Here is a 12,585-nt window from a genome sequence, read left to right as displayed (position 1 = left end):
ACATTCAAGTGCCTGAATGGTCAAAATACAGAAGTTCCAAGTGATGAATGATGAAACAGTATGGACATTCAGATAGCACACACAGGTTCCTGTAAGAGTGTGGAGAGGTCTGGGGACTTAAAAAAAAAACAACAGAACCCCTAACAGAACTTGTAATGTTTTTAATATTTATAATGGTAATTTTATCTGTTATATCGGATACTGTAATGGTACAAAAGCCCAAACTCTGAAGAACAGCCCCATACTATTGTCCCTCCTCTACCAACACGTGGTACAATACACTCAGGCAGGTAACGTTATTCTGGTATCTGCCAAACCAAAACTAGCCCATCAGAGTGCCAAACAGAGAAGCATGATTAACCACTCCACAGAACACGTTTCCACCGCTCCAGAGACCAGTGGCATCAGGTTTCACACCACTCCATCCAATGTTAGGCTTAAATTTCTTTTTTAAAACCATTTTTTCCCCAAAACCTTGTAAATACAGACTGCATGGCTAGGGGCTTGAATGTATACCCCTGTGGCAATGGGTCTGATTGACCACTTGAATTGTAAAGGTCAGAATACAGTGTTCAATTATGAATGCATGAATACAGAACTGAGTTTCTTCCGAATCTTCCTGAAAATAATAATAAAAATAATAATAATAATAATAATAATAATAATAATAATAATAATAATAATGATAAAAACCTACTTCCATTAGCACAGTTGGGAAGATTGTTGCAGACATTTTAGTATTCAGATTTACCCCAAAATTACCAATGTACATTAGAGTAGTACGGAAACTCATCTTAAGAGTTTTCAAATTACAGAGCAGAGCAGTGAACACCAAACATTCAGACACTCTTGTAGCTATTGCAGCTATGCTTTTGACCTCCAGACTGGCAGTGTTCCATGATCATGTCTTTGGATGTGTGCTTGGTAAACATCCCTTTTATCAGACTCAGAGCCGAAGCCAAATCCCAGTCGGAGACCTCTCGGCTTTCTCTCGGTCATAGGCCAAGCTGCAAAAGCTCAAAGCTGCAAGCCATTTGTCCTTATGTGCAACTGTTTCCTTCACAAGGAATCACATCAGCAGGGTGTGCCTTCTAAAGTTAATTATATCAACATCACAATATTTGAGACGTGGTTTAAAATATGGCTTTTGGAATGCTTATATTAGGGTAGTAAAGACAGTAATTGATATAGTACTAAACAAACGATTAAGCCTAAATTACTACCCAGATACTATTTTTAATGAGGAGCCGTTCAGTAAAATGCTAGCCTCATCAGTACCGCTCACCAACAACTTTATTAGGAACGTGTTTATTTCTACAAATATTAGAGAAACAACTAAGCTGGTGGTACCATCACACTGCAAAAAATGATACCAATACAGGTCAAGAACTCTATTTCAGTGACACATAAAACATCATACTGGGGAAAATGTGATTTTAGTGGCTTTGACCATGTCCTGGTTGTTGATGCCAGATATGGTTTAAGTTTTCCAGAAAACTGCTACTAATGACCTGGGATTTTGACCTGCAACAGTCTATACATGTAAAACAAATTATACATTTAAGAAAAAAAAAAAACAGTTCTACAGGAAGAAATGCCTTGTTACTGAGAGAGCTCAGGGAGGACTCACCAGATTTCAAACAGCAAGGAAGTCTAATGCTTTTTGCTGCTATTATAAGATCACCTTTTTGGACAAATGCATGTACATGCAGGTATTTAGATCTTCCTAATAAAGTCCATGATGAGTGTATATGCTTTTTAAACTCACTAAATAGTTTTCAGTTTCAGTGAATTTCTGTAATGTAGTAAAGTAAAACAGGTTCGTATGAACAACTTACAAAAAATACTCTAATCTGTTAGGTATTAGACTATAGCGTTTGGAGCTATAGAAAAAAAGGAAAATGTGCAGAGTTGATGCTGAGCTGCACAGTGAATAAAATATATAGTTTTAATTAACAAATAATAAGCTTAATTCATGTGACTAAAGCATGCATACTGAAGAGATAGCACATTATTTATTAGATGATTAGATGATCAAAGATACTTATCAGTTTATCAGCAAGGGGGGGGGGGGGGTTGGGGTGAGACTAATGATATATTTTGGATTGGCTTTTAAACATGCTCAAATGCCACAAATTAAGCCTGGTGTGATAAAATACTGTTTTAGGACATTAATGCAAACCATACAGTCTACATGTGATACTCTTTAAATTCTACACAGAAATAGTATGTCTTATCCACAGTGGTACGCCCCCTACTGACAGATGCAGCAGCCTGCAGTGGCATTTTCCCTAAAACAAACGCATGATGCTGGTGTAGACAGACTCTGACAGACTATGGCAGCTAGTACATGGAAGTACATGAGGGTACATGAGAGTACATAAAGCAGCAACTTCTAGGTGAACCAGGAAGGCCATGCTATAGTATTTAAGATGAACTTTAATCTGACTGCACATGAAATGTTTGATTATGCAAGGTGTAATGATAAAGGGTATGAGAACTTTCTATCACTGCCAGATGCTAATAGGAAAAAAATGCAGAATGTGGAAAAATAATAGGCTATGTTAGAGCTGAAACTATAATAGAATAATTGTATATGACAAAATAAATATTAACCAATACTATCAACCTTGTACAGAATCCTTGCCAAACACATGGTAATAGAAATATTGATCCAAAGTCTACAAGTACAAATTTTTTAGCTTTCCATAGCCATATACACTGACAATCAACACTATTGGATGTAAATACTGATCGTAAAATATTTTATTATTATTATTATTATTATTATTATTATTATTATTATTAATATTATTTACTGCAGCTTGTTTTGAGAACCATAGTTAAAAAAAAATCAAAAACAAATAATATTTTTAGCAAAATAAAATGTTTAATAACTTGTGCTTTATTTTCTTTCTGGTTGCTTTCTGGTTTCTGGTTAATTCAGCTTTTAGCATTTAATAACAGACAAGCAGAAATAAAATACAATAATTTGTCTGTTATTACCTATAATACTTTGTAAATCATTATTATGAAATTTATGAGACAAAATGACCCAATACTTTATACCCAATAATAATCCAGTAATAATCCATATTATTCAGTCATAATATTTAAACTTTTGCTATGCTGAAGGTGAAGAGATAATCTCCATGTTCCTCTATGCTGCCATAGATTGATTGTTATATGTATTGTTTTAAAACATGACGCTATCCACCTGTAGTGTCTTACCAATATTCAAAGAATGCAAGTGCAAGTACAATTCCATTTGGCCTATTTTAACTAGCATTTAGTTAGATTATGTGCTGGTAGTAAAATGCAGAGTAGGCAGATAATACCTGAGTGTTAATAATTTCCAATTAACCTAGTTTCCAGTTTTTGGGAAAACATTCTTATTTACATTAAGGCTATAAGAAGTTGTGAGCTGCTTAAAAACTCTGCTGCTTGGCTAAAACTACTATGTCTATAAAAGAAAAATCGGAGGTTTCTGTGAAGTGAAAAAAAAACAACAGAGCCAAGTGTTTGACTAAATATGAAGTGTTGACGTGATATCCCACATTAGCCCCCGCTCTGCAACACTCTCTTACTATAAGCATGCTAGTCTCTCACAGTTCTTCATGTTTGTGTTTGGCATTCAAACCAAAGCAAAATATCACACGATGCCCTTTGCATGTGCTATTCTCATTATTTTTGTTGGGTTTCACAGTTGGTGGCAATCTGCAACGAAGTGGCCTGTCAGTAAAACGTGAATAGCTGCTGTGAAAAGGCTCTTTAGAATGTCAAGGTGGCCGTCTGGGTGATGGAGCTTAATTAAAATCAAGGTAGGGGGAGTAATCAATAGGGCCACACATGCTCCTGGTCTGTGAGCTGCTCATTACTTGATCTATTGTGAAAAATTCATCTACAGCCTGCCAGCAAACATTACATGGCCTGTGGAGCTGGCAGCCTAATCCTATTGATTGACACGCAGATTAAATATGCATCGTTTTGGAATCGGTACCAAGTGCTTAGCTCCGACGGACTTCAACATGGAGAGAAAAACACAGAAAGTTTATTCCAGGGACTTCAACATGGACCTGAAACTTTAAGATTCAAAAGAATAATAAGCCAGCTATTAGAACCAATCACGTCTAACTAAATGGAACTCGTCTGAGCTATAGACAAGTGGTACTGTGCAGACTATGTGTCAACACTTCTGTAGCATGCTGAAAATGCTATTAATGCTCATGAAAAGGTTAAATGTACTTACAGTCTCTCTAGAGAGCGTAAGCCGAAGAACGAGGCGTTTTTCACCGTTGAGATTTTGTTATTTCTGAGGATCCTGAAGGGAAAGAGAAAATGAGCATCAGCTAAATCATAAAAATTCATAAATAAAACATGATCATGTCATTCTTTTTTTTCAGCCACACTGCGATTAATCTCTTAAACTGCCATTTTTCCACCAGAAGAGATATTAATATGGATTTCTGAACATGGTATAAATGTCTGAGGCACTGCTTTTTCGAGAATTTATTGCTATTAATTGCAATATAATGTAAGATACCTCAGATGAAAACATCCTGCACAAAAATACACCTCTGCATACTACTTAAATCACTTTTTTTTCCCCAAAAAGTTAAATTAAGGTACATGTTTAATTTTCTGTGCTCATCGATCATGGTTAAACGTGACGTTCGGAGAACAAAACTATGTGCAGTTTGTCTCTATTACCTGGGTGATGCAATACTCTTCCCGTTTACAAGCTACCTGATTCAAAAGTGGCCACCACCTACCTCAATATAGAAAATGTAGTTACACTGATGGATTTACTCTGACTCACACACACTGTTAAAATTTAAAACAACATTTTTTCCTGAATACATGGTGTGTCACAGTGGTGAGCCAATTAACTGACTACAGACATGGTTGTAGTTTACTTTTGGCCAGTCTTTGCTGTCTTGATTTAGCCCTAAATATACACCTTTTGTCCTTTTCTGATGGGAAAAATTTTATATGTTGGCCAGGAGTAATTCCATCACTTGAAAGTGCTACTCTATGATTTGACTTCCATCTGGATTGGCCACTTTTTTCTCCCTCTGAGAAAATAACAGACTAAATCACTGTTTTTGACCAACTCTGCTGAGTTAACATTACACTCTCTAAATGTGGTCTATGGTGAATTTGAATTTGTACTCTGGTGCACAGTAGTGGACCGACATTCTATTCCATGTGTGTTCCTTTTTTTATTTGTTTTAATTTCTTTTGTTTCCAGATTTCCTTTGTTATCACTTTCAAACTTGTTGTTAAGTCAAAAGCTTGAAAGCTTGGGTTATAAACTCATGAGCAAAAGAGCAAAAAAAAGGATCTGCAGCTGTAGAAAATAATCAATATCATACTGTGACAATTAGACATTGAAATGCTACATGATTTGTATCACAAGATTCTGTGTATGCATCACTAAAACTGTAGTGTTGCTCTAAAAAACAAACATGAAGAACTGAGTTAAATCATACTTATTCTGAGTTCCATTATTAATCTTAAAAATAAGGAAACATCTTTTTTTTTTTCTATGTTTCTTATTTGTCTTCACAATTTGGTCACGCCCCAAATCCCACCAACAGCCAGCTCCCCTCTGTCATTTGGCAGCTAAATTCTGTAACAATTACATAGTATAAAAAAACACATAATCCAAATCATTTGCTCAATGCAGGATTTAACTGTACTGACAGTTAAAGATCTTACCTAAGAAAAATCAAGCTCTATGCTCTATGAACTCTATGTTTATTCACACACAAGTCTGTCTGCAGGAGCAAAATGCCAGATATCAGTTAATTCTGTTTACTGAGGCAATTACCATAACTTCCTTAAATTTTTTGAAGAGGAATACTAATATCTATTTCTATTAGTAACGGCTGTCTAAAAAATAAAAGTTGACAGAAAGATAGACAAAAGGAAGGTCCAGGTCTTCTGGCTAAATCTAAGACTGGCTACTGCCTTCTGAGACATGGAGAGAATGACAGATGGAAAAACTGAAGGACAGACAGAAAGAAGGCATTAAAGTGTGATAAATGTCATGCTTAGTCCCTCGCCCTTGTGCTCATTATTTCAGCAGCATGGTGAACAATTGCATTTTTGGACATCAGCATGAGCAGGAATATTGATCACAGAGGTAAAGCATTTTATCATACTGTCTCCTGATGTGCTGCTCACTCAAGCATGCTAGCATGCATTACACTGTATGAATGTGTGTAACAGTGTGTGTGTGTGTGTGTGTGTGTGTGTGTGTGTATGTGTGTGAAAGAGAGCGAGCCTACTTTACATGCACTATGTGAACAAAAATGGCATCTCTACCATACACACTGACACTGAGCCCGCTCCTTCATCCTCCTCCCTTCATCTTCTCCCAAGGTCAGGCATGGCTCTAGGGAAGCAGCTGACCATGCATTGTATGTGTTGCACAGAATAAAGATTATAAATTCCAATGCGGAACCTCTTACACATTTGTAAAAAAGCAAATAAACAGGCCAGGTCCACATGTGGTCTATTAAAGACACAGGAGTAAACAAGGGCAAATCTGTTCAAGGTAGTTCACCTCTACTCCTGAGCACTCCAGAGAGAATAAACAGAAAATAACATAAAGAAGAAAAAGCAGCAAACAATAAACTCTCCAGATGTGCTTTATGATGTACTTTTGACTTGGTAGATAAAGCTCCAAAAAAGAACTCTTTAGGGAAAAAGAAAGTGAGTGAAGTAAAATTATAGCACTGCACCTGTAATGTAAAGGGCAGTGATCTTCTCTCTGAGGGTTTTCTGCTGTCTGACTTCATACCCATATTTTTGCATGCTTGAACTTGAAGAAAATCTGTCTGAAAGAAGATAAAACCTTAGGTCAGAGGTTTTCAAATCCTTTCCAGTCCACCATATTACCTTATTATGAAACTGTAATTCAACTACTCTATGTTCCTTTAGGCAAACATGTACCATCATATTTACTAGAGCCATTCAATGATCCATTGACTCATTTTTTTATTCATTTATTCATCTTCACCAAATATTTTATCATAATCAAGAATCACAATTGATCCAGAGCCTATCCTAAGGCCATTGGGCATGCGGTAGCAAGATTCACAAGATATCAAGTATGTTCTGGAAGGTGGAAAAACAAAGTGAGATAGACCATAAAGGACACTTGCTGTGGCAGCTCAGTGGTTAAAACATCTGACTGGAAGGCCATGAGTTAAAATCTCAGCACCCCCAAGCTGCAATCTCTGGGCCTTGATTAAGGCCCTCAAACATTAACTGCCCATGAGATAATTGTAAGTCGCTTTGGATAAGGATGTCTGCCAAATGCAATAAATGTAAAATGAGTAATACATGCCTGTTGGCTAGAATTTTCTCTACTTTGCATTTTCTAGGAATGCATTTTATAAGGGCATTTCACTCCAATTGACACATTACCTTATTATTACTTTATAATATATAATTATAAACAATAAAGGACAGGAAGTTGGATGCAGCAGGTAGGGTTGCTACTTCAGTGCTCCAGAGTTTGATCATTAACTCTGGTTATTGTCTATGTAGACTGTTTTTGTACCAGGTTCTCCAGTTTCTTCCAACTTCAAAAAAGGACTGGCAATGCTGTATTGCCTTTAAGTGTGAATACATTTGAATGGTGCACTGCAGTGTCCATTCCTGCTTTTTAAAAATTTTGTTCGATTTCCTTTTTTATAATTTGTATTCTTGTTTCTCGATTTCTTTTGCTTTAGACTATACAAATAAAAAACATGCACATGCCTTCAGGCACTGGTGTCCTGTAACCCATGCTGGCTCAAGAAGGTTACTGCTTGACTCATGTTTTCCTGCAACACCTCATCAGGAGCTCTATGTAGTCTTAACTAATAATTCAGGGCCTCCTCAGGTAGCACCCTCCCAATGCAATACACTGTTTTGTGCATATTGCACTGTTTATCCCAATGCACTGTTTTGCTCATTTACAGTTAGGAAGCCCAGATCAGCTTTGTATAAAGAAAGACACAAACACAGGTTAGAGGTGAATTAAAAACTAATTAAGAGCGCACATATGAAATAATGTTACCCATTCATCACCTATGCAATTTTTTACCAGAAAATGCAAAGCTTCTCTCAGAAAATTGTTGCAGTTGCAAATGTTTTGGTACTCACATGTTTATTTTTTTGTTTGCATTGAAACAACACAAAAATAACAGAGAAGAAGAGTCAAATCTGATACAATTCCACACAGAACCTAAAAAATGCACTGGAAATTTTTTGGCACCCTTAACTTTATATTTGGTAGCACCCCCTTTGAAAAAGAAATACTGAAATCAATAGCTTTTAACCAATAATGAGTTTCTACACCTCTTTACTGGAATTTACCACTCTTCTTTTGCAAACTTTTCCAGGTCATTCATATTTGAAGGATGCCTTCCACCCAACTGCTGTTTTGACATCTCTCCACAGGTGTTCTATGGGAGTCAGATCTGGAGTCATTGCTGGCCATTTCAGAACTCTCCAGTGCTTTATTGTAACTAATTCTGAGTGCTTTTTAAAGTTTGTTTCAGGTCATTGTCCTGCTGGAAGACCAATGACCTCTGGTGGAGACGCAGCTTTCTGACACTGGCCACTACGTTGCGCCGCAAAATTCTTTGGTAATCAACAGATTTAATAATACCATTCACACAGTCAAGGCATCCAGTGCCAGAAACAGCAAAGCAACCCCAAAACATCTTTGAACCTCCACCATTTTTGAATGTAGAGGCTGTCTTCTTTTCTTTAAAGGCCTAATTTCTTTTTCTGTAAACAGTGCCATGATGTCCTTTACCAAAAAGCTCTACTTTTGTCAGTACTGTACATTCTCAGAGAAAGATTGTGGTTTTGTAACATAAGTAGGGCAAACTCCAGTCTTGCTTTTTTATGCCTTTCTGTCAGCAGTGGTGTCCTCCTGGGTCTCCTACCATTTTATTCAGATTGTCCCCTGTGTCTGCAGATCCGTCCACGTTCAGAGAGGTCAGCTACAGTGACATGAGCTGTAAACCTCTTGATGATATTGCGCACAGTAGACACGGGAACATTACGATTTTTGGAGATGGACTTGTAGCCTTGAGATTGTCCATGTTTTTCCACAATTTCTTCTCTCAAATCCACAAACAACACTTTTTTATTTTCTTCATGCTCAGTGTAATACATAACACAAAGGTTGAATAAACTTTTCTCCATTTTAACTGGTTGCAAGTGTGATTGCCCACAACCGTTACTTGCACAGGTGTGTCTAAATACAGTACAAATTACAGGAGCATTACATGCTTGAAAAGCAATTATTTCTTACAATTTTGACAAGGTGTCAATAATTTTGCCCAGTCCATTTTTGGGTTCTGTGTGGAATCTTATCAAGTTTGATTTTTCTTCTCTGTTTTTCTTTGTGTTGTTGCAGTGCAAACAAAAACAATAAGTACGTGAATACCAAAACATTTGCAATTGGAACAATTTTCAGATAGAAGTGTTGCATTTCCTGATAGAATTGTCCATGACTGTACAAACACAACACCCTACTCACTCACATGTAGGGGCAATTTATTGATCTCATGCTGTGTTCAAAGCAAGACTATAACTTGTATTTCCCCATCTCTAACATCTGTAAGCCACAAAACAAGCTCAAAGTTTGCTACAGTAGAACATTAAATTTAGCCACTTAGGCCTGTAAATGTTAAAGTAGCTTTTTATGGTTTTTTGTTTTTTTTTCTTGAAATGTGTCAAAGGGGCAAATGGTGTCATTACAACTTACAATTATCACTTACAATGCACCAGGAAAGCATTATAATCATGTACTGTGCAGTACACCAAAATGGTTTCCTTTTCCACATCCTGAGTTTTTACCATGGGTTACAGGGCATTGCTTAACAGTAGTTTGGCAGTGCTTTGATCTGAACTTCAAACTACCACTACTGGGCATGAACAAGACCCCTTAAGCATCCTCATGTCAAAGGCTAGTGCATTTAGCACCGGCTCTGTTCTCAATGCTCGTTATTTCTTTGACTACATTTCTTTGACTATATTTGGCTTTTTCCCACAACAACCTAGGCTAATTTATTCAGTTCTTTTCTGTCCTACTTAAATCGCATAAATGTAGTGTGTAATTTTTAAGCCTGTATAATATCAGTATGGCCAAGGTCTTATGAGTCTGTGTGTATATTTGATATATTCATAATATAAAGACAGAGTGAATGTCATGAATCTTTAATTATTCAGTGTGAAGCTGAAAAAGGTCAATATGAAAGTATCGATTTCACTCCAATTCAGAATTCGGTTAAAAAGAGTGAAGTGGAAAGAGTTTGCAACTGCTCATCATACATTAAAAGTACTGATCTGCTTCTATATTCAGTATAAACTGTGTATAAATATACTATAATAACATTCTAGGGACGTATTGCATGCAACTGAGCAGTTACATTTATTATAATGCAAGCAAATTCATGACTTGATTAGTGGCAAATAGTTGGTTTAACACACACACACACACACACACACACACACACACACACACACACACACACACACACCATCTCTCTTTTTCTCTTTCTCAGACTAGAGAGCATGGCATGCACAGGGGCTCTGTGTTTGTGCAAACTCAAGCGTGTGACATGGCTCCATTTGGCCAGAGGAAGCTCAGCTGCTCCTCAACCCCTCATGCCTTTGTCAGGCCTCTGCACAACGTCCAGGAAATGGCAAGCAAAACATAATTGTACATTATGTAAACAGCACATGCCGAACATCCAGAGTGTCCTTCCAACTTTCTATTTACAATATCAATTATGCTCTCCCAGGATAAGCAGCTTTCAGAGACAGAGACACAGAGGACAAATCAAATATTGTCTCACCGGGGCTGCCGGAGCAAATGGTCTATGTCATTGCACTCTGTGTTTCTCTGATCGCTTTCATCAGGAAAGGGGGGGGGGGGCAATATGCACACACACACACACACACACACACACACACACACACACACACACACACACACACACACACACACACACACACACACACACTCTCTCTCTCTCTCTCTCTCTCTCTCTCTCCCATAGACATTCCCATATACAGTATGTAGCTGACAGTACAAAGAAGCACACTTTCAACTGTGTGTGTGTGTGTGTGTGTGTGTGTGTGTGTGTGTGTGTGTGTGTGTGTGTGTGTGTGTGTGTGTGTGAGTATGCAGCAGCCTCTGTAGAGTCCTTGAAGATTTACCTGGTGTTGGTCTTCCTGAGTAAAATTACTGTAGACGCTTAGACATAATTCACACACTCTCTAGTTCATATCTCCACTTTCAGCACTCAGAGGCCCACAGCTGGCCAAACCCTAAGAGAAACACTCTCACAACAGCCTCGGGACATTCAGCCGTCCTACTGCATTATTATAGGGGTGGAAGAAATGAAAATAACCGAAACTTCAGCCTTTGGTGGGCACAAGTCACACGGCCCAAGTAGGGTAGAAATCAGGATTTAAACTATTACAAACATGCCGAGCGGACAGCCCAGTTCTTTCCAGCCTCAGCTCCAAACCCTGTGTTATTCTGTTATATCAGGTTTCTTGGAACGGCTAACCAGAATAACATATTTCAAACAGGCTAACATTGATGTTGGAAGTGAATCAGACATAGTTCAAATGGATTTTAAGAAGGTTGTAGACTTGGAGGAGGAATGAGTGTGGCACATATGGTTGGACAATGCAGAGAGGTAATTCTGGCTATTTTAGCCACCAGGCCTGCTGGACTTGTTTTTGTTTTGTAGATCTTGTTGCAGTTGGCTTGGGAAATTGTGACAAGATAACATTGTTTTCTATGAGAATAAAGCTGTCCTGCAGTTGAGCAATCCCTTTGTTAAAGACAAACAATAACTGTTGATACAGTGTCTCAGGGAAAAACGAAGAAAAATGCATAAGGCATGTCACCACTACAAGGTCATCAATTTGCATTATAGCTGCCTGTAAACACAAGGCAATGCCTTTTAGCACATTATCAGATGATGTCCTGTATGTATCCTCTCTCTAGAGAGCTGATAACATTCCTCTTCTCATAAGCTAGCCCCACAGACAGAAGCCACACTCTCAGGATGTAAAAACCCTGGCTGTTTTACGATGTTTAGAAAAGCTGGAGCGCACAACACACTTCTGAGGGCCTGGGTTGCCACGGGTCCAACAGATTTATAAGCGTTTAAATAACTTAACTATTTATTACGTCCAGACAAAGGGAGGCAGAGGCAACAGCGCAGTAACGGATGCCTGGCAGGCTCCCTATTTTCCTTTCCTTATATTCTGAGATAGTGAGTAGTCTGAACACTATCAGACCCATTCGTAACTTGTCTGAAGGATACAGTGGGATTTATGAACTTTTGTTGCATCCATTTAAGTGGGTGAGACCATACACATTTATAATAAAAGCAGAGAAGGCTCAGTGAAATGTTTCTGTTTCGCCTATGCGTCACCCAGTGTGTTCTTTGGATAATACTCTTTGACATATCTCTCAGCGACAGCTTAGGAGCAATAAATCAGCAGGCTGTGAACTTTCCTGAGAGTGAGAGTTCATGGATTTGATACAAC

At 37.8% G+C, this 12,585-nt stretch overlaps 1 protein-coding gene across 3 annotated transcripts in view; it reads right to left on the bottom strand.

Moving 5' to 3' along the window:
- The window catches only part of adgra1b (adhesion G protein-coupled receptor A1b), a 201,138-nt gene that overhangs the window by 176,407 nt on the left and 12,146 nt on the right, over positions 1–12,585 (bottom strand). The window contains exons 1-2 of one of the 3 annotated variants that reach the window (XM_083538297.1): positions 11,236–11,254; positions 4,250–4,321 (exon numbers count right to left, since the gene is read on the bottom strand). The exons of 1 other annotated variant lie outside the window; for it this stretch is intronic. Coding sequence is in view for 1 of the 2 variants with exons in the window: in XM_083538295.1 (XP_083394421.1) it covers positions 4,250–4,321 (72 nt within the window). In the remaining variant the exon portion in view is untranslated. Of the gene's footprint in view, positions 1–4,249; positions 4,322–11,235; positions 11,255–12,585 lie in introns of those variants that run through there. One more of the 3 variants, XM_083538295.1, reaches the window with a different exon arrangement.

The sequence above is a fragment of the Silurus aristotelis genome (genome assembly GCF_946808225.1).
Source record: "Silurus aristotelis genome assembly, chromosome: 4".
NCBI lineage: Eukaryota > Metazoa > Chordata > Actinopteri > Siluriformes > Siluridae > Silurus > Silurus aristotelis.
This window is presented reverse-complemented; position numbering and strand designations above follow the sequence as displayed.